At 41.1% G+C, this 23,371-nt stretch overlaps 1 protein-coding gene across 1 annotated transcript; it reads right to left on the reverse strand.

The window, feature by feature from the left end:
• Positions 1–913: 913 nt before the first annotated feature.
• On the reverse strand, positions 914–21,754 carry derl1 (derlin 1). The gene is made up of 8 exons (XM_069920530.1): positions 21,322–21,754; positions 12,784–12,883; positions 11,405–11,469; positions 10,581–10,607; positions 5,374–5,469; positions 4,635–4,687; positions 2,090–2,200; positions 914–2,008 (listed from the first exon to the last, which is right to left on the reverse strand). Exons 1-8 carry the CDS (start codon positions 21,721–21,723, stop codon positions 1,864–1,866), a joined length of 999 nt encoding a protein of 332 aa, XP_069776631.1. The 5' UTR covers positions 21,724–21,754; the 3' UTR covers positions 914–1,863.
• Between the last annotated feature and the right edge of the window lie 1,617 nt (positions 21,755–23,371).

Raw genomic sequence — 23,371 nt, forward strand, 5'->3', positions numbered from 1 at the left:
GAAATGCCTGGTGTCCACAGTGGACTGTTGACTTGAGATGGTCTGTGAGACAATCGCTGAGGACACAGCTGAGGCTGGATAAGCTAACTCAGCTGGAACTACTCAACAAGCCATTACAAAGAGGATGCTTCAATGTGGATGAACAAAGGGACCTCGGGGTTCAACTCCACAGGTCCCTCAATAATGCCACACAAATTGATAAGGTGGTTAAGAGGATGGGATTAAGTTCAATAGCCGTGAGGTGGACCATACTTGGGAATATTGCATTCAGATCTAGTCGCCCCATTACAGGAAGGATGTAGAAACTTTGCAGAGGGTGCAGAGATTTACCAGAATATTGCCTAGAGTGGAGAATGTGTTCTATGAAGCAAGGTTGACTGAGCAAGGGCTTTTCTCTTTAGAGTGATGAAGAGTGAGAGGTAACTTAACAGAGGTATAACATTATGACAGAGGGTGGACAGCGAATATCTTTTTCCTGGGGAAAAAGCGCCAAATACCAGACATCATTTGTTCAAGCCAAGTGGAACAAAGTTTAGGGGAGATGTTGGAGACGAGTCTTGTTTTACTCAGAGTGGTGGGTACCTGGAATGCATTGCCAGGGATGGTGCTGGAGGCTGGTACGATAGGGGTATTTAAAGACTCCTGGATTGGCACTTTGATGAAAGAAAAAGGGTTCAGGGTCTGTGGTAGGTAGGGAAGGGTTAGACTGATGTGCAGCTGGTTTAAAATAAGTCAGTACAACATAGTGACCCTGTACCATTCTATGAATGGGAAGAATTATGAATGGTGAAGATCGATCAGATTGAGCAGCGTTTTTCTGCCTTACAAACACCACTTCTTACTATGGAAGAGGATTCTGGCTGATGAAGAATCAGACCAAATGTCTTAGTTCTCAAATACAACGGAGACAGTGTGGCAATAATTGATATCTGTATTAAAGTATGAACAATAAGCAAACAACCCAGTGCACAGATAATTAAATAATCTCTCAGCTGGCAGACAGTTTCACCTGTGCTCACTAGAAATTTAATTTAATTTTAATTTATTTTAGACATACAGCACGGTAACAAGCCATTTTGGCCCACAAGCTTGTGCCGCCCAATTTACACCCAATTAAGCTACATGTCTTATGTTTTTGAAGGGTGGGAGAAAACCAGAGCCCCTGGGGAAAACTCGTGCAAACCTAGGGAGGACGTACAAATTCCTGACACACAAAGCAGGATTTGAACTCTGGTCCCAATCGCTGGTGCTGTAAAGACGTTGCACTGACCGCTAAGCCAACCGTGCCATCAAAAGGAATCACTCATTGATTAAGCTATTCACAATTTTTAATGAGAGAAAGCAATTCAGTCTTGTTCTCCCAGCAGCCCACGTACAGGGGCAAAGTGCTAGGTGCTGATATATGCTCTTCACCACGTTCTCGGTCACTGTTACCACCCTGGTGCATGCAGGGCCTGCCCAGCATTAAGTGGAAAAGAGCAATAGAATGGAGGACCTGGTGAGATCCTGGACATTCTGTTGATTTGAGCTTTTCCCAAGGAAGAGTTTAAATAAAAGAACATTTGTAAAGGTGGGTCACTGAAGTTTTCTTGCAGTAATTGCTGACTGTATGGACAGTCCAATTTAAGTTAGAAACTTTTTTTGAAAGTAAAATAGATCCCAATTCATGGCACTGACAATCTGCTGTAATACAGTTACACTGTTCCACATTAATATTTTTAGTCAAAAAATCATACTCCTATTGGTAGTAATAATGACTGGGGATAATTTCAAAATACAAGATACTGTCAGGCAACAGGGATTGTAAGAAAATGAATCAAATGCAGCTTTTGAACTGTAGATTTCGAAATTTAAAAAAAATCTTCAGTTGTCTCCTAGCCTTTGCCCTTGGCCCCAAAAATATCCTCTCCCCCATCGACCTCCCTGATCTTCAGCTTGTGGTCTTCTGCTAGGCGGCCGGACTCCAAATCCAGATACACCGCCTCTCCTGGATGGAAACCATCTGACCCTGGAGGAATGGGGAGATGTTATCATACTTTCTAGATGAATGCAACTTTTTTTAAAAAAAGCTCCAATTATAATTACTTACAGAAACTGTGGCGTAGAAAGAAAAGTTCTTCCTCCATACTCTTGAGGGTACTTAAACATGAGAACGTAGTACATATGGCCAACAAAAATGCCAACCAGCTCATCCATTATCCTGTTGGAATTACACAAAGATCAATCAACATCTGTATGGTAAAGGGTAGGTTACGGTCAACGTGGCTTGGTGAGGGGTCAATTTGATTGAGATCCAGAAGGTGACAGATGGTTGATGAGGGTAGGGCAAGTGGATGTTGTGCTACATGGACTTATAGGTGTTCAATCTGGTAGACTGATTCAGATACATGGGATCCATGGTGAGCTGACAGTTCAGATCAGTGGTTTTCAACCTTTTTCTTTCCATTTACATACCACTTTAAGAATTCTCTCTGCCATAGGTGCTCTGCGATTAGTAAGGGATTGCTTAAGGTGGTATGTGGGTGGAAAGATAAAGTTTAGTCGTACCTAATTGGCTCATTATGTGCACAGTTTCATAACTCTAAAGGAAATGGGCCAATGACAATTTTTCTCAAGCAAAATATTTCGGTCACAATTGGGTCTTGAGCCGTGATTCTCAACCTTCCCTTCCCATTCACATACCACGTTAAGCAATCCCTTACTAATTAAAGAACACTTATGGCATAGGGATTACTTAAAGTAGTGAGTGGAAAGAAAATGGTTGAGAACCATTGGTTTAGATACAAAATTGGCTAGTTCATAGAATACATGGTAGTGGTGGAAGATGTTAATCAGACTGGAGACCCCTATTGTTTGTGATCTATAAATGACAGATGAAAAAGTAGGTGGGTGGGTTAATAAGTGTGCAGAAGACTGGAGGTGTGGACAGTGTAGAGAGCTATCATAGAATGTAACAGGATGTAGATGGGCAGCACAGTTAGTGCAATGCTGTTACAGCGCCAGTGACCCAGGTTCAAATCTGGCGCTATCTGTAAAAAGTTTGTACATTCTCCCTGTGTCTGCACAGGTTTCCTCTAGGTGCTCCGGTTTGCTCCCATGTCCAAAAACCTACGGGGCTTGTAGGCTAATTGGTACATTGGGGTGGTATGGGCTCGTGGGCTGGAATGGCCTGTTACCATGCTGTTTGACTAAATTTAAAGATCAATTACAGATATGGCCAGAAAAAATGGCAGATATTGGATTTAAAAACTAAAGTGATCAGAATACGCACTAAACAGATCTCCTGCCCTTCTTCAGGATCATGAGTTTAACAAAAGGTGAGAAAATTGCGGAGGGATGTGTAGGACAAAGTGCTTGCAATATGAAAAGTAATGCAGACAAAAGACATAGGAAACTAATGACAGAAGGGGTTTGTCAAGAGTAGAAAACATAGGGGGGCACTTAATGATGGGATTTAATTCCAGGCTCTGAAATTTTAAATCTTTGGACACAAGCAAGGCAAAATTGACCCCTCACCAAAACATGGTTCCCTTTTCAAAAATGCCATTGGGAAAAAGTTGGGTGACTAGAGACCTCCGAGCTGGTCAGTGCTGCCATGATGGGCCAAATGGCCTATTTCCATGTTGCATGATTACGAATTCTAAATAGGGTTAGTTATCAGCAGATGAAGCTTCTTCATCTGTGTAATGAGCTATTAGGAAGACTTCCTTGTTACAGCAGGTAATGAAAGGGCAGCAGTGGACAGAACCTTAGCCAGCAGCAAGAACCTTCACCAAATAATTGGGCAAGTTTAAAGTAAAGAAATTTAAATATAGCGCAGAGCCAAGTTTCTGGCCAAGATATGCCCAATTTGTGGAGCCTTGGGGAAGTGATTCTATTTTCTCCAATTCTCCAATTCAAACACTGCTAACCTCAATTTAGAAAAGCAACAGATAATCCTAAACCCAACCCAAAACCTCAACTAATTCTTTCCACAGATGTTGCCTAACCTACTGAGTGCCTCTGGCATTTTCTGTTTTTATACTAGTGCTCGTGACAATTGGGGGCTTAAACCTGTACGCATTCTTAGTTCCCCTTCTCCTTAAAAGTTAGCATAAATACATTTCAGTGCGTCATATGTGTTGTACCCATGCTATATGCATTGTTGACCAGCAGGAAGCTACCTGAAACCTACGTGAATGGAGAAATGACCAGATGGTGCAATCACTGATCATTTGTATCAACCCTGTGGATGATCTGAGCTTTCAACTGCCCGGCACTTTAATTCCCCAGCCCACTTCCACTCTAATCTTTGGTAGCAGCTCCCTAACACTGTTAGGTAGCCTTGAGCAATCTTGAGGAACATCACCACATCTTCTATGTTAGGTACATCACAGCTTTCCAGAATCCTCCAACCTTGGGCAATCGCTCTTCTTTTCTGTCTTAGAGGAGGCCAGTTCTACTCGTTATCTATCTGTACCTTTTGAATTAGTTTTTCTCTTGCCCTTAGAATAGTCTGGCTTGCTGGGCACATCACACAGCACTGCTGCACCTCCTTTTCTCATCTCAGTTCCTGTTATGTCCCTGGGACAAGGCCTCGGATCATTTGTTCTCTGTTCAAATCCCTGACAGAGAAGGTAATCTTGTACACTTACGCGTTTCTCAGTATATAATTGAATATTAGCAGGGCCCATGGTAGGTAACAAGCCTGTTCAAAAGAAAATGTAAATACACATGAATTTTTTTTGACATTTTACATCCTATTATTAAATTACTATTGAAAGATGAATCCTGAATTCTGTGCGTATTGAGATTGGATAAAAGGTAACAATCCAAAGTAGAGCACAGGAACCGCATCTCAATCGTACCCTAAATGCCCACACTGAGTTCCAATGCATTACAAAATCTCTGGCAGAGTGCAGCGAATGATATTTTGCCTGTATTAAATAAATAAATAAATAGATTTCCCCCAAATAAAATTATCCAGCCCAAGATTCACAGCAATGAGGGAGTGCTACAATGCCAGAGTCTCCGACTGTGTGGTAGGACTTTCAAATGAGGTACCATGTATCAATATAGATCCCTGAGTCACAAACAATATTCAAAATACTGTTTAGAGGATATTGCTCTGTTTAGCTGCATTCTTTTATCACTAAAAATAATTCAAGGGGGAAGCAGCCCTTTAGGATGTAAAGGTCATACACTCTACAACTTCAGGATCCTGCTGCTGTCCTAATAGAGTCTGTCACCGATATACAGATTAGGGATCAGACGTGAGCATTTGTGTTCTGCATCAACAGGTCTGATGCTGCACTTTTCAAGAGCAATTGGAAAGAGAGAACTTTTTTTTTGCTTCAATGTTTAAATAAACAGCAAATAGCAAGATTTACTTACCTTAAATGTCATTCCAAACCAAAATGTCACCATCTGGTCTTTGTTCAGTTGTGCCCACACATAAACCATGGTCAGAATTAGTGGGATAAACAATATCTGCCAAAAAGGAAGGGTTATTACATAGTCATTTGCTTCAGCAATAAAGAAAATTGACCTTAATGTCAAACCACCATCTCCCTTAGATCATGCTTTAAATAGAGCCAGGACTCCATTGGTATAATCTACCTGCAGCCAACACTCCATTATACAATCACAGATTATAGTAGAGCGAAAGGTCGGGAGTTAGAATGTTTTCACTAAGTAGAATCTATTTCAATACACGTCAAAGGTCAAAAGAAAATATTATTTAATCATCTCCTTATGAAAGATTCTTATCTACAGCAGGGGGCATTATCTTTGTGAAACAAACTTTACATCCAAAGGAAACAAAAGATTAGATAGGAACAAATTAAATATATAGAACATGGAACAGTACGAGAGCAAGCCCTTCGGCCCATGTGTCTGTGGTGAACACTGTCCAAATCACACTGCTGCTTGCACCTGATGGATATGAAGGAGAAAGAATGGAATCTATCTGGAAGCCACTATTGTATCAGCTAATTCCAGGCATTCATCACTCAAACATATTTTATCTCCCTTAAACACGTCCTCTAATGTGTGAAGCTTTTGCCTTGGGGGAAAGATTCTGACTGTCCATCCAATCAATACCTTTCATGATTTTGTAAACCTCTGGTCTCCCCTCTACCTTCTACACTCTAGAAAAAACAACCCAAGTTGTCCAGTCTCTCCCCATAACCAGACAGCATCTTGATAAACCTCGAGTACCCTTTCCAAAGCCGCCACATCCTTCCAGTAAGGAGGGTGACCATAATTGGACACAGTATTCAGTGCAGCCTATGCAAACTTTAATACTGCTGCCACAACTCCTTACATTTGTACTAAATGCCCCATCAAATGAAGCCAAGCCCAGCATGCCTGACCACTTACTGTGGATCTGGACACCCCCAGATCCCTCATCAGTGCTTTTACGAACCATTCTATTAACTATATACATTCCTTTATATTTCATCTCCCAAAGTACAACAGCACATACTCTTGTGGATTAAACTCTATCTGCCATTTCTCTGATCTCCGTCCTGTTGTCTAGTGATTGATAACCCTTTACACTACCCACAATTTCATCAATCTTTGTATCATCTGTAAACTAACCCACTCAATTATTGTACTTTTTGATCCAAGAGTTTTCATCTTATAATCACAAACAACATGGGTCCCAACACTGATCGCCTCGCTGGTTTCAGGCCTCCAGCAATGAGGGGGGAGGAGGGATGGCTGGGTGGGTGGGTGGGGGGGGGGGGAAAGGAAAGACAGCAAAGGGGAAGGGAAAGAAAGGCAAGCAGATTTAGCAGAAAGCAGAGAAGTCAGTATTAATGTTGGAGAGTGCCCAGATGGATAATAAGATGTTGTTCCTGCAATCCGTGGTTGGTCAGGGTGGGATAGTACATAAGGCATGTGAGTCTGGGAGTGTGACTCAAAATTGAAATGGCTTCTGGGAGGTTACTGTCATTGCAAATGGAGAGAAGGTACTCAATGAAGAGATATCCCAGTCTGCGTTCAGTCTCTCTGATGTAGAGAAGACCACAGTCCTGTGGATATACAAGTGAAGTGATGCTTCACTTGAAAGGCCTGTTTGAGGCCCCAGACCAGCCACAGGGAAGGTGCCGTGAGGAGCAATAGGTTAGGAGGGAATTGCGGAGGGAACAGTTTCTGCAGAAGGCCGACAGGGGAGGAGAAGGAAAAATGTCTGGAGGTGTGATCCTGTAGTAAGTGCCAGTGCCAGAAATTCCAGCGGATGATGTGTTTGATGCGTAGACTAGTAGGGTGGTAGGAGAGGGTGAGGGGGATTCTATTTTGTTACATCTGGGAGCAGAGGGGGCTAGGGCAGATGAGCAGGAAATGGAGGAGATGCGGGTGAGGACTGATTTGTTAGTGGTGATGGAGAAGTCACATTTGTGGAAGAAAGCAGACATTTCAGAAGATTTGGACTGCAAGACCTCATCTTGGAACAGATGTAGCAGAGACAAAGAAATTGAGAGAAGGGGATGGAATCCTTGCAGGGGTCAGGGTGTGAGGAAGTGTACTCCAGGTAATCATGGGAGTTAGAGTTTGTGAAATATGCCAATGGAAAGCTTGTCCTCCAAGATGGAGACTGAGATCTCCAGAAATGGGAGAATGTTATTGGAGATGGACCAGGTGAGTTTGAGATCAGGAAGTAGATGACGTTGACAAGCTTCAGGCAGCCTCAATGTAGTCGTTGATATATCGGAGAAAGAGTTGAGGGGTCTTGCCTGTGAAGAATTGCACCATAGATTGCTCCATAAAGCCCACAAACAGGCAGGCATAGCTGGGACCCATGCAGGTACCCATGGCTACCCCTTTAATTTGAAAGAAGTGAGATGAGTTAATTTAGAGTGAGGACAAGTTCTGTCAAACAGAGGAAGATGGTGGTCAAGGGTGGTGGTAGAGGGTGACTGGTTGTCCCTATCAGTTACCCTCGATCACACTCTCCTCCTTTGCTAAACCCCCCCCCCCCCACACTCTCCGTCTTTACCAACACCCCCCCCCCTTTTGTTCGGACAATTGCCAGCATTCTTTCATACTTTGATGATGGGCTCAAGCCCAAAACATGGGTTCTGTATCTTTACCTCTGCTACATAAAGGACACAGTTTGACCTGCTGAGCTTCTCCAGAATTTTGTGTTTTTACTTCCATCTCTACCCTGTCTTGTGTGGACAAGCCAATTCCATAACCAAACCGTCGATGCAATGTGCATTCTATATATCTGCATCTTTGACAAATATCCTCACTAAAGTCTACTGGCCTACCTTCATCAATCAAATTGATAAGACATAACCTGCCCCTCACAAAGCCACGTTGACTGTCCTCAACTTGGCCATAACAATCCTTTCCCTAGATATGCCTTTCAGTAGTTTCTCTAACACTGATGTGAGCTTTACTGGCCTACAATTTTCCAAACTATCCTTTTAACCCTTCCTTTATGATCAAAGGCACGACGTTAGCTACTCTTCAGGCCTCTCGGACCTCTCCTGCTGCTAGTGAGACACCCTAACCCCCCCGCCACCTTTCTCGCCCCATTTCACTACAGAAGGCACTTAAGTTTCAAGTTACAGAAAAATCTTTGACACACTCACAATAAAGGAAAGCAGGCATAAATAACGATTGCTGCCACCAATTTAAAGAGCTATTAGCCAGGAGAAGAACTATAAAACATTATCTGATATCTAATAGGAGATGCAAACAATTTTTAAAACTTAATTTACAGCACCACGAGGGCAGAAATAAGTTTTATCTGTCACTCTATCCAATCAAGTATTTGTATCCTTGGATATGGCCCAATATGTATATTGGAAAATGGAGATACAAGAACAGCTCAGGTACCTATGAAGGAAAAGTGCAGAGGTACAGACTTTTAAGCAACTTGCATTGTAAAATTGTCAAGAGACCTTAGAGTAGTCTACTGTAAGGAATGAGGAATCTGGAGAGGAAATTCTATAGGTGTGGACTGTCAAGGCAGGAATCTGGGGAAGCACCTGATGAGATCCAAGATATTTTTTTCAGACGGAAAGGCACAGAGGAGACTTTCAAAAGAACTGATAAGATGAAGAAAGCTTGGGTGTCCCAGATATGAAACTGCCTCATGTGAGGAATAGACAGGGTGAACAACCAGCACCTTTTCCCCCCAGGGGAGGAATAGCAAACCAATGGACTTGAGTACAGAGTGGAGAGAGGAAAGTTTCAAAGTGACATACCGTGCATCTTGGCGCCTCACAGTTCGGTGGGCAGCAACCTCCTTTGAAGAAGACCACAGACCCCACCTCACTGACAAAAGACAAAGGAGGAAAAACCCAACACCCAACCCCAACCAACCAATTTTCTCTTGCAACCGCTGCAACCGTGCCTACCTGTCCCGCATCGGACTTGTCAGTCACCAACGAGCCTGCAGCAGACGTATACAACATACATATACACACACACCCAGAGTTGTGGGTGCCTGGAATGCCTTGCCAAGTGGTGGAGGCTGAAACATTAGGGGCATTCAAGAGACTCATAGACAGGCACATGGATGGAAGTAAAATAGAGGGTTACAAGGTAGGGAGGGTTTAGTACTTTTTTGAAAGGAATATATGGTTCGGCACAATATCAAGGGCCTATACTGTGCTGTAATGTTCTAAGTTCTATGCAACCCAAAGGCTTTCCACCATTGATGGCAAGTTAGAGAGGACAACTTTTGGGCCAGGGTTAAATTTAAAGTTCAAGAGTGACACACCAGGCATCCTCAAATTAAACTTCCTTCTCACAGAAGGAAAATGTCTGTTCATTTTTCATTAACTGGGATTCATTCTTGCTTGCTCTAGATACAAAGGTGAGGCTTACCATCTTCTCTGTGCTCACCCCTCCACCACATCCTCCCAATAACACAAAATTAACCAACAAAATAAAACAGTTGTATTATCATAAATTTTTCAATTTTTACTTTTTTTACATTTAAACATTCAACACAGTAACAGGTCCTGTCGGCCCACAAGCCTTTGCCGCCCAATGAATCTATAACAGTGGTTTTCAACCTTTTTCTTTCCACCCACATACCACTTTAAGTAATCCCCAAGTCATCTGTGCTCTGTGATTAGTAAAGGATTGCTTCAGGTGGTATGTAGGTGGGAAGGGAAGTTTGAGAATCACTGCTCTAGACCCAATTGTTACTGAAATATTTTGCTTGAGAAAAATTGTCATTGGCCCATTTCCTTTGGAGTTATGAAACCATGCACATAATGAGTCAATGAGGAACTTTTGTTTCCACCCCCATACCACCTTAAGCAATCCCTTACTAATCACAGAACGCCTATGGAATAGAAAATACTTAGTGGTATGGGAGTGGAAAGAAAAAAGTTGAGAACCACTGATCTACAACACCTGGTAAGTTTTTGAACAGTGGGGGAAAACTAGAGCCCCCAAGGAAACCCACACAGACACTGGGAGAACGTACCAACTCCTTACAGACAGCAGGCGATCGCAGGCACTGTAAAGGCATTGTGCTAACCGCTACACTAACAGTGCGCGTCCCCCCCCCCCCCCCAATATACACATGATTTGTGTGAAGTGCATTGTTCCCCTTTAAAAATACTTACAGGCATTCCAATGAGTAATGCAACAATCTGTTCGAGTATTGATCAGGAAAATATTAGAAGGTTGTTAATTCCTATTACATTATTCATAAGTATACATTTCCCAGAAGGAAAAAAAACCAGTAGTTTGCATTAGTTTAATTTTCACCCAAGGCCAGGAACAGTGCAGGCAGCAGTTCCTCAATTTCTTTTCTGGCCAAGATCAGCTACTTCAGAACATGTGTACTGCTCAGATCTGTGTGCCTTACCATTATTGTATAATATGGCTAATTCACACCCCAAATTTAGGGGGTTGCAACTAACAACCCCATCCTAGAGGTTTGAAACCAAGTTGAGCAAGACACTCCAATGTAATGTAGAGCAGAAAACAAACTGCTACAATGCAGATGCAACAAATTTAAAAGATTGGTTTGCAGAAGAGATCCTATGGTAATATTTTAAAGGGGAGATATTCTTAGTGCTTTGATTGAAATGCATTTTACATCCAAAACAGCACAAAATACTGCTTTTATCACACTGCTTTTAAAAGAAAAACATTCATACCCACAATAGTGACTGCACCAAGTATGGAGAGGTTAAAAATTTGGTACAAATACAAAATCTTTAACATTACTTTTTAAAAAATATTTTACTTTAGTTTTCACACTTACAAAATCCAATAAACAAAGTCATTCATGTACATATGTATACCCAAAGTCTGTATTTGTCCCACTTCCCCCACGCCCTCCCCACAGCAAATACGTTCCAAAAACTTATCTCAATCCCATTCATCATGAGGCACACGACCCCTATCAAGGCCTTGTTTAACTTTACTTCAAAAAGGATACCACTGTGCAAATCCAGTTGAAAAACAGCATAAATACATAGTCAGCAGTCCTTCCATCAAAGAACCCTACACATTTAAAAGAAAGTTATGTAGTACATTGGTTTCTGAGTCATTAAACAGAGCAAAATTATACAAGCAGAGAACATGGGACAACATCAGTCACTTATGGGAAAACAGTACCATTTTCTTCTCTGATGGAATTATATAAAAATATACCTAATCTCATTGTACAAACCATGAAGCAAACCAGTAGCAGAAAGTGATCCCTGCACTCATCAGAATGCAGTATTCCGATGGCTCGGCAAGTTAATACAGGAAAGAGGTCTAAGTGCCACCAGGTTCAGGAACAGCTGCTACCCCTCCAGCATTAGACTCAACAACAAACTCAGAGGCTCATTTAAGGACTCTTACTTGTCCACTTTATTCATTGTGGGTTTTTTTTTCCAGCTCTACATATTGCACAGTTGTTTATTTGTTTACATGTGTGCATTGTATACAGGTTTTTATCTTGCACTACCAAAAAGTGGTAATTCTGCCTGGCCCGTAGGAAAAAGAATCTCAGGGTTGCATGTGATGTCAACTCTGACAATAAATCTGAAATCTGATCCTGCAAAAAGCCATCAATCACATACACAAAGTCAATTCAGAAAGGACATAGTGCCAGTTTTGTCCCCAATTCCTCATTTATTAGACCACCAGTCTTAAGCTGGTTGACTTCACAAGATCACACAGATGTGGATTTGGGCCCCCTCCCAGCAACAGTAGGAGAAATGCCTCCAGGCCAACAATGTCTCTCACCTGTAATTATACTTCCCCTTCACAAAATAACATTTCAAAAGTAAAAAAGTTTCCCAAAGACATTCCTCCCACCAGACTAGCTATGTTAAAGTTTGCAACTTTTGATTATTATTCCATAATTTGTCAGAAAAGGCACAGGTCAGCACATTCAATCTTAAACAAAAGTCCCAGTTCACACCAAGCCTTAAGAGACTGAACAAGCTAACAAGGACAGATTTACTGGGATTTGTATTGCTGCAGTTTGCAGGAAAGGAAAAAGTGAGAGGCTGACATTAAAAGAACATTTTTTTTTAAATAGATGGCTTTCCTCATTACACAAGAACTTAAGAATCGGAGCAGGAGTAAGTAATCTGGCCAGTTGAGCCTGCTCTGCCATTCAGCAAGATCATGGCTGATCTGGCCGTGGATTCAGCTTCACCTCTCTGCCTTATTACAAAATACGTTCTCCTTTTGAACAAAATGCTCTGCAAGATGCTTACTTTGTAATAGTTTCTAAAACATCTTTGCCAATTTTTAATGAAATTAGTTTCCCTTTTCTTACACAAGTCAATGTTTCAAAGCAAATATAGCATGACAACCTACCTCTTTCCAAGCTTGAGGAATATGAATACAGGAAGTACAGCTGAATCAAGTAATGGAATCCCATTGGATAAAATAGGGATGCAGTCACAGGTCTCCATATCTGTATGCAAAGAAACAATGATTATTCATTAGCTCCAAACACAATGTCATTAGTACAAGAAAGAAAACAAATGTTGCACAGCATTCATAACTAAAATGCCCAGCATAAAGTCTCCACATTCCCAACAAAGGGCTCAGGCTCAAAACTCTGGTTACCTTTTTACTTTCCACAGATGTTGCATGACCTGCTGAACTTGTCCAGCTCTATGTACATCACAGGCTCCCAGCATCTGCAGATTTTCTGCTCCACTGGCAGGTCTCCATATTCCAGAGGAAGGCCTCAGGTCTAAAATGTTGACTCCATTTTACTTCCTCTGGATGCTGTGTGACTGCAGAGCTTCTCCAGCATGTTTGTGCATTTCACTATGTCCAGCATAAACTACATGACTCTGCTAATCATTTCTTTCCCTTTATTGCACAGTGAGATCTATCATTCAGGATGCTGATAAAATACATTTGCAACCTGACCCCTAACTAGAATTGGTTTCTAAATTTGATACTTTTGCATGGGCAAAGCTTTGCTTTATACATAATACATTCCTGCACAAGGACAAATCAATGCCTATTTGGCATGAGCTCTGGTTCAAACGATTCACACATGCCATACCTTTGCAGCACTTATGTTTTGATGGAGATCTTCAAATGTAAGAGTTGTATCGCAAGGAACAAGACCTTTGGCTTACTAAGACTATGTCAATCATCAATTTTTTCTTTTGCACAGAAATTCCGTGATATTGCCGATAGAAAAGCCTACCATTAAGCCAGCTTTAGTCGTTTACACTGCAACGATCAAACCTGGCATTTTTCCGGGTCAGTGGGTCATTTTACACAGTAAGCCAGCATTCCAGGAGCTAAAGAGGTGGGATGTGCAACTCAACAGTGTAAACGTATAATGTCACTTATAATACACCATATTTGACGGCATATTAGACCCACTGTTTTTCACCCTAAAAATGGCTCAAAAATATTCCCCTGGTCTTAAATGCGAGATTGAAATTTGGGTGATAATGGTAACACAAATATTAACGCTGATAGTCCCTGCACTGGTCATTGTTGTATTGAGAAAGTGTCAGGTTCATGAGACAAATCTGGACACAAGGTTTTGCTATCAAATGTTACTTTTATTAACACACAATTAATAGAAGAGCATGGGAAAATCATAGTGAGAATAAAATACATACTCAGACAATTTATAAAAGAACACAGGAAAATCTATTGCAAGTATTGATCTATAGCAGTGGATTTCAACTATTTCTTTACACTCACATACCACCTTATGTAATTCCTTACTAAGCACCACTATCTACCATTGGGGTTGGTGGCAGATGTCGGAGGAGTGGAGAGCAAGGCGGTGGCATTCAGACTATTCAAAGTGAAGACAAACCTACAGACTAGCTTGCTCACAGCACAAGGTGAGAAGAGACAGCTGAGAGTGGGGCGATGGGATCAGTGTGGGGTCTGGTCTTTTATCACAATGCCACTCCCTAACACTAATCGCCTTTCCCTTAATATCTGAAAATCAGTCAGTCTTGAATACATTCAGAAACTAGGCATTCACCACCTCCTTCTGTAGAGTTCCAGACTTAGTACCCTTTGATATATATTTTTTTATCTCATTCATGAATGATCAAGCCCTATTTTGAAAGGCAAACAGCTCAGAGGTCTTTCTTGAAGTCAACTGAAAAGTTGTGCTGAAGGTGTAAATGAATTTAGCTGAGCAGTCAATCCCAAGATACAAGTAGTCCACATCTCACCAGGACCATAATTAGAGAAGGCAGATGTTGTACTTGGTAGAGGTGCTGTACCTGACAGACATTAAGTGCAAGGCCTGTCACAAGCTTATGTGAATGTGTCGATGGTGGCTTGGAGCTTGGCCTCTGAGCATATACAAGTTAATATCACATTGGATAATATCATGGTGTGCAAGAAGTTTAAGCTGCAGCACTGGTGATATAGCAGCTAGCTCAATGCCTTTACAGTTCCAATGATCAGAACCGGTTCAAATCCCGTGCTGTAAGGAGTTTGTACACTCTCCCCATTTCTACAGGGGTTTCCTTCCACTATTTGAAAAATACCGCTGGTGTAGATTAATTGGGTGTAAATTGGGTGGCACAGACTCGAGGGCCAAAATGGCCTGTTACTGTGCTGTAGGTCTAAATTTTAAAAACCAGTAGTGAGGTTGAAAAAGGCCACACGCTGCTTCACTCTCCATTCTTCTTGAAGTCGTCTTGCTGTTCTGTCTTAAGCTGCCATGCTAGTATTTTGTGCGTTTTTTCTCCTAGTTCATAATACTTCTATTTTGTCTTCATTATGTTCTTCTCCACCTTATATGTTTGTAGTGTTTCATATTTTATTTTCTTGTCTGACAATTCTCTTCTTTTAGTTGTATCTTCCTTTATTGCTAATTATTTTTCTGTATTTGTTATTTCCCTTTCCAACTGTTCTATTTCCCGATTGTAGTCCTTCTTCATCTTAGTTACATAACTAATTATCTGCCCTCTGATGAAGGCTTTTATTGAGTCCCATAGTATAAATTTATTTTTCACTGATTCTGTATTTATTTCAAAGTACACTTTAATTTGTCGCTCAATTAATTCTCTAAAATCCTGTCTTTTAAGTAGCATGGAGTTTAATCTCCATCTATACATTCTTGGTGGGATGTCCTCCAGCAATAACAGGGGTGAGTGATCCGATAACAATCTAGCTTTATATTCCGTTTTCTTAACTCTTCCTTGAATGTGGGCTGGTAACAGGAATAGGTCTATCCTTGAGTATGTTTTATGTCTATCCGAATAATATGAATATTCCTTTTCCTTTGGGTGTTGTTTCCTCCATATATCCAAAAGTTGCATTTCCTGCATCGATTTAATTATAAATTTGGTTACTTTGTTCTTTCCGTTAGTCTTTTTTTCCAGTTTTATCCATATTTGAGTCTAAATTAAGGTTAAAATCCCCTCCCATTAGTATATTCCCTTGCGTATCTGCGATCTTCAAAAAGATATCTTGAATATATTTTTGATCTTCTTAATTAGGTGCGTATACATTGAGTAAATTCCAAAATTCTGAATATATCTGACATTTTATCATTACATACCTCCCTGCTGGATATATTATTTCCTATTTTGATTGGTACATTTTTATTGATTAATATAGCTACTCATCTGGCTTTTGAATTATATGATGCTGCTGTTACATGTCCTATCCAATCTCTCTTTAATTTCTTGTGTTCCACTTCAGTTAGATGTGTTTCTTGCACCAATGCTATATCAATTTTTTCTTTCTTCAGTAAATTTAACAGCTTCTTCCTTTTGATTTGGTTATGTATTCCGTTAATATTTAAAGTCATATAGTTAAACATAGCCATTTCATATCTTCCCTTTCCGTTTCCTCATCACCACCTTCCCTTCTTATCCATTTGCTTTCTTTTTTTGAACACATTGTAAGACAACATTTCTAAAACACAAAATATTTCCACTATTCCCATATCTAAAATTCCTTTAACCCCAATAGTCCCTCCCCTCATTGACAAACTAAAAGAACGATATTGGCATAAAGGAAAAAGGACAAACAAATTACATATGACCCAACAGAGATCAACGAAAACTTCAGGGAATTCTACGAACAACTATATCGAACTGAAAACGAAGGGAAAGAAGACAAAATAGATGAATTTCTAACTAAAATTGAACTACCAAATTGCAATCAGGAGCAAAATAAATTAATAAAATCATTTGAAAAAGAAGAAATACAGGAGATATTTAAAAAAATTACTGAACAATAAAACACTGGGAGAGGATGGACTCCCAATAGAATTCTATAAAACATTTAAAGACTTATTAATTCCTCCTCTCCTGGAAGTAATGAACCAGATTGAAAAAACACAAAACATACCAGATTCATGCAAAACAGCAATAATTACAGTAATACCAAAGACGGGGAAAGATCCACTAACACCAGCATCGTATAGACCAATATCTCTACTTAAAAACGATTATAAGATAATAGCTAAACTATTAGCAAACAGATTGGCTGACTGTGTACCAAAAATAGTAAATCTAGACCAAACTGGATTTATTAAAAAAAGACGAACAACAGACAATATCTGTAAATTCATTAACTTAATCCATGCAGTACAAGGAAACAAAACTCCAACAGTACCGGTTGCTTTAGATGCAGAGAAAGCCTTTGACAGAGTAGAATGGAATTATTTATTCAAAGTACTACAAAAATTCAACCTACCAGAGAAATATATTAATTGGATTAAAGCATTATATAAGGAACCATTGGCGAAAGTGACAGTAAATGGATATATAATCAAACCAATTTAAATTAAGCAGATCAACAAGGCAGGGATGTCAACTATCTCCCTCACTCTTCGCGTTAGCTATAGAACCATTAGCAAAACTGATAAGAACAGAAAATAAAATAAGAGGGATAAAAATAAGAGAAGGAATATAAAATCAGTCTATTTGCAGATGAAGTTATAATATACTTAACAGAACCAGAAATATCAATAAAAGAATTACATAAGAAATTGAAGGAATATGGAGAAGTATCGGGGTATAAGATCAACGGAAATAAAAGTGAAGCAATGCCAATGAATAATGCGGATTTCAAAAAAATTAAGAAAGAATCACCATTTAGATGACAAACACAAGCAATTCGATACCTAGGTATAAAAATAAATAATAATCTCGGCCATCTATATAAACTAAATTATCAGCCATTAATGAAAAAATTACAAGACAACTTAGAACATTGGAAAGACTTACCACTAACACTGATAGGAAGGATAAACTGTATTAAAATGAACATCTTCCCAAGGATAGAATACCTATTTCAATCATTACCAATTCACCTAACAGAGAAATTCTTCAAGGAGCTAAAGAAAATAATAAGGAAATTCTTATGGAAAGGGGGGAAACCGAGGAAAGCACTAGATAAAATAACAGAATGGTACAAACAAGGAGGCTTACACCTACCAAAATGAATTATTATAGAGCAGCACAATTAAGATACTTATCAGATTTTTATCAAACAAGGGAAAAGCCAGATTGGTAGATAAAATAGGGGAGAAGATACCTGAACATATACTATACAAGTGGGATGAAAAATTGGTCCAACATAGGAATTCACCAGTATTGCACCATCTGCTCAACATTTGGAAGATTCACGTAGAAAGGAATAAAATAAATTATCAACTACCAAAATTAGTATTGACACAAAATTGTTTTTCGGGAAATAAATTATTATCTTTTGAACAAATGAAGTACAAATATAATATAACTCACGATTCAAGGTTTGCATACCACCAACTGAAAACCTACTTGAAGGACAAATTGGGAAACAGTCTGAGGTTACCAGAAGGAAGCAGTTTTGAATATGTGATTGCAGACATAATGATAATTTAAAACAAACATGTATATCAAACTGCAAGAAAAGGAGAATGACAAAACAAACTGTAAACCTAAACAAAAATGGGAACAAGATCTAAACATAAAGATAAAGAATGAAACATGGGAAAAGCTATGCTCCGGAACTATGAGAAATACAATAAACACGAGGTTACGCATGATACAATATAATTGGTTACACAGGTTATACATCACACCCCAAAAGTTAAATAAATGGGACCCAACAGTATCAGACAGATGTTTTCGCTGTAAAAAGGAAACAGGAACAACATGTGAGAAAGTGAAAAAATTTTAGGAAGATCTAAACCAGATATTGGGAAGATCTAAACCAGATATTAAATAAAAATCACAAAAAGCAATATACCAAAAAACCCAGAGATCTTCCTTCTAAGTAATATAAGAAATAAAGAATTTGGACTCGATTTGGATAGAGCACAAAAAAGATTTATTATGATAGCTCTAGCTGTAGCAAAAAAATGTATTATATCAACCTGGAAATTAGAAGACAACTTGAGAATACAACAATGGAACATAGAAATAAATAAATGTATTCCATTAGAAAAAATAACATACTATTTAAGAAATAATATCACAATATTAGAACAAATATGGGAACCATAAATGAAATACAATAGAGAAATCCTACCATGGACCTCCACCACCTAAAATGACAGAAGTAGAAGACAACGAAAAGAATTGACTCAATATATAAAAGTAAAAGACAAAAATTTCTTGTTTATTTTTATTAAGTGACGACATTGTTTAAATGGGTTTAATGTATCTTATACATTGAACTTTGAATAAATGGGAAGGGGGGTGAGGGAGGGGGGGGAAGGGGAGAAAATGACACTGTATATATTCAAGAGAAAAATGTCTGTATGTATTTTGGTCAGTATGGTTTATAGTGTGAAAAAATAAGTCATCTTGCAGTGAAGATGGACAGAATTTACATTGATTTGAGGCAGTTTGCAAGGAGATAATTGTTCGGACTCTGATAACAACACTACGTGGCAATTTCCACGACAGCCATCTGTATTAATAGTGTGGACAATGAGGTCTGCTCACTGAAAAACTCTTCTCAATGTAAGTATTAGGTATCTTGCCAAAAAACACCTAAAAATTAAACCTTAACAAATGACTTAATCTGATGATCCACAAGAAAATTTTAAATCTGTTTCAAATCCTCTGAATACAATGTCAATTGAGATGGAAATCAGAACCAAGAAAAGTTTTTTTTCCCCAGTAAAACCTGTGATATTATCACACCATACACACTTACAAGATGTGAAAAGAGAGCACAAAGAATAATTCATAATCACTTACAACCAGTGTCACCATCTGATCTAGTTATGTAAGCTGTAACAGTTGCTGAATCATCTGGGCACATTTACACAGGGATGAAAATACAGTTAAACCACTGGTATACAGAATTCAAGCAACTGGCAAAAAAAAATTTTAAAAATTAAAATAAATAGGAATAAATAATAGGTAAAAATACACAGATTTAAAATTATTATAGTAAATGTTCTCTGAAGTAACACAAACTTTTGAAGATGGGAGCAAATATTCAGCCAGTGGAGGGCCTTGGTTGTGCTTTGCTCGTAGCAGCTGTTTGAATAAAGTTGTGTGAAACAGCAATGGCGTCGCCCAGGATGCCACTTGCTGTTGGGGTGATTCTAAGAAGTGTCTCCTTAACCTTGCTTAGTAACAGTTGGCCCAGTCATTGGCTTTATCTGTAAACTTTGGGGGGGGGTTTAATTTTCTATAATGTTATTGTTTGTCTTTCGGGCGGCTCCATAGAGGGGGAGGAACCAACGATTAAATGTTTTCAAAGTATGTGACTGAAAATAAAGCAAAATGTTTTAAGGTTTATTATATACACATACAAGAGAAGTTTGCTCAGTATAAGAACAGTGTAGCATTTTTGTCTTTTAAACTTTTTATTCTTAATATAGGTGTTGTCGTCAAGGCTATCCCGAGGTAGAGGATGATGGCCTTTGTTCTGTTGCCCACAGAGCAAAAATGACCGTGCGTGTATTTGTTTAATGTGAACTGCCTAAAGAAATCTCTTGGTGCCTGCCACATTGACCACCGCCAGTGAGCTGATAACGCCTCAAATCGTGCATCTTGGCGCCTCACAGTTTGGCGGGCAGCAACCTCCTTTGAAGAAGACCGCAGAGCCCACCTCACTGACAAAAGGCAAAGGAGGAAAAACCCAACACCCAACCCCAACCAACCAATTTTCCCCTGCAACCGCTGCAACCGTGTCTGCCTGTCCCGCATCGGACTTGTCAGCCACAAACGAGCCTGCAGCTGACATGGACTTTTTACCCCCTCCATAAATCTTTGTCCGCGAAGCCAAGCCAAAGAGAAGACTTGATGCTGCACTCGAAGAAGCACACTCTGCTTCACAAATCAACCAACTAGTTCCAAAGGCAATGGAAACCAGGAGGATTGGAGATGATGGATTTGTTGCAGACTTCATAGCAGTTGAGCTCAGAAAGGAGGGGGTGGGGGGGGAAAGGAGGGGGTGGGGGGGAAAGGAGGGGGTGGGGGGGAAAGGAGGGGGTGGGGGGGAAAGGAGGGGGTGGGGGGGAAAGGAGGGGGTGGGGGGGAAAGGAGGGGGTGGGGGGGAAAGGAGGGGGTGGGGGGGGGGAAAGGAGGGGGTGGGGGGAAAGGAGGGGGTGGGGGGGGGAAAGGAGGGGGTGGGGGGGGAAAGGAGGGGGTGGGGGGGGAAAGGAGGGGGTGGGGGGGGAAAGGAGGGGGTGGGGGGGGAAAGGAGGGGGTGGGGGGGGGAAAGGAGGGGGTGGGGGGGGAAAGGAGGGGGTGGGGGGGGGAAAGGAGGGGGTGGGGGGGGAAAGGAGGGGGTGGGGGGGGGAGGAAGACGGTCACCGGTCAGCGGGCTGGGGAAAAGGATGGGGGGGAAAGGAAAAGAGGGTTGCCGTTTGGGGTCCGAACCCTTCCTGGACGCATGGGCTGTGTGTGGGCCCGTGGGGGGAAGGGGGCGCGGCCGCTGCGCCCTTACCTGGAAGCTGTTGAAGAAGGGATCGGACCACAGCACCAGGGACCTGCCGCTCACCACGTTGATCCGCTCCAGCACCGGCAGCACCACGCACCCGGTGAACCAGCAGCGAGTGACCAGCGGGATGGCACGGTACCACTCACCCAAGCCACTGTCCGCCATGGCTGGGAGGGGAATGCCGGGAACAGCTCCCATGACGTGCAACAACGCCATTGGTCCGCGTCGGCGCCAGCTGGCGGACGGGGTCCCTGACAACGGGTTGCGTGACGTGCGCCCACGCTCCCGCCTGTCCTCGCGGCTGTCGAGCCCCAGAGTGGGCGCACTCGCTGAAGAAGATTCGCCGACTAACAGCTCCACGGGTTTGGAAGCTGCAGCAATCACGTGGCTGCAAACCATCATCATCATGGCCCAACCGTGCCCTCGTCAACCACCCTGTGAGCAGCGGCTCGGTCCTTCCTGTCACACCCAACGCACCGTAATCGCCGTGGTATAGGACGACTCGGGTGTAGGGGGACTCGGGCGTGGGAACAGGTATAGTACAACTCGGGTGTAGGGGGACTTGGGCATGGGGACACGCATATAGGACGACTCGCGTAGGGGACGGGCATGGGGACACGCGTATAGGACGACTCGGGTGTAGGGGGACTTGGGTATGGAAACAGGTATAGGACGACTCGGATGTAGGGAGACTTGGGCATGGGGACGAGTAGAGGGGGACTGGAGTATAGGGAGTCTCGGGTATTGGGGGACTAGGGGATAGGATAACGGGTATAGGGGAATTCGGGTATAAGATGACTTGGGTATAGAGGACTCAGATATAGGGGGACTCGGGAGTAACAGGACGGATGTTGGGCAACTCGGATATGGGGGCTTGGGTGCAGGTGGCATTTGTACTGCTCTGCTGTAATCCTGAGTTTTCAAGTTTACACAAGTTGCTGTGTTTGCTTCATTATAACAATTTAATTCACCATAGAGCATGACTTAGTGAGTACTGTCATGATAATGAATATGCATGATATGTATTAACCTGACCGGAAGTCAGATGGTATGCACTGGAGGTGGAAGGTGCAGGATGATGAAATAAGGGAAGCAGGAAAATAAAGACACGGAGATGTTCAACTGGTAAAGCATGTGGTGATGGTGTTATTAATTTCACATTTCGGGCCACAAATGTGACAAGTACCTTTTGAATTGGGATCACTTTGTTGAATGTCAAAAGATGTCCTTTACACTGAAAGCAACAAGTTATTCCATGCAATCCAATTTCTAAAGGCATGGTTACAAATCTAAAATATTTCAAATACTGTATTTTGTTTCTTTTTCGCTGCCTTCCTCCAGCCTTACTTCTCTATTTCTCTTAAATCTAGTTCACTCAGTTCTTAATTCTTCTTCCCTTCTGGTTTCCTCCCACCCTTCAAAAAACGTACCTGGGGTGTAGGTCAGTGGGGTGTAAATTGGGTGGCACAGTCTCGTGGGCCGAAATGTCCCGTTACTGAGCTGTATGTCTAAATTTAAAATAAAATTCTTGGTCATTTCTATTTATGACTGAAATTTAATTTCACTTTTTCAGTTGGTGAGCTTCTGGCAGGGTCCCCAGTTATGGATGTCGTTCAACACCAAGAAAGTATCAAATGCTGGACTGTGTAATCTTGAACTTGACCAGGCAGGATTCTATTTGTATATTGTACATTCTACTGACATTTAAAGGCATTTGGCCTCAACGATTCCCATCAGTCCCATTCCCCATTTGAAGCCTACAAACTATTCCCTCACATAAGAACGCAACAAAATAGATTGAGGGGTAGGGCATCTGGGCTATTGAGTCAGCTCTGTCATTTAATACGATAATGACTGATCTATGGACTCAGCTCCATTTCCTTGCCTGTTTCCATAAATCTTAGTACCCTACCATTCAAAAATCTGTGCTCCAACATGAGGCTGTCTCTTATTCTCCATTAGGCAGAGAATTCCACAGATCACTACTCTTTATCTCTGTCTTAAGTCTATTCCCCAATCCTCTTCATTCTAAACTCCAAAGAGCAGAACCCCAGGC

Source organism: Narcine bancroftii, chromosome 2 (genome assembly GCF_036971445.1).
Source record: "Narcine bancroftii isolate sNarBan1 chromosome 2, sNarBan1.hap1, whole genome shotgun sequence".
NCBI lineage: Eukaryota > Metazoa > Chordata > Chondrichthyes > Torpediniformes > Narcinidae > Narcine > Narcine bancroftii.

What these genes read in the sequence shown, in the direction of transcription:
- derl1 (XM_069920530.1), bottom strand. Translation starts at nt 21,723, where the DNA reads ATGATGATGATGGTTTGCAGCCACGTGATTGCTGCAGCTTCCAAACCC. An exon ending in TCAACTGGATTTGCACAGTG is followed by an intron (nt 10,608 to 11,404) that starts GTATCCTTTTTG and finishes ATACTCGAACAG; the next exon opens with ATTGTTGCATTACTCATTGG. An exon ending in CATTACTCATTGGAATGCCT is followed by an intron (nt 5,470 to 10,580) that starts GTAAGTATTTTT and finishes CCTTTTTGGCAG; the next exon opens with ATATTGTTTATCCCACTAAT.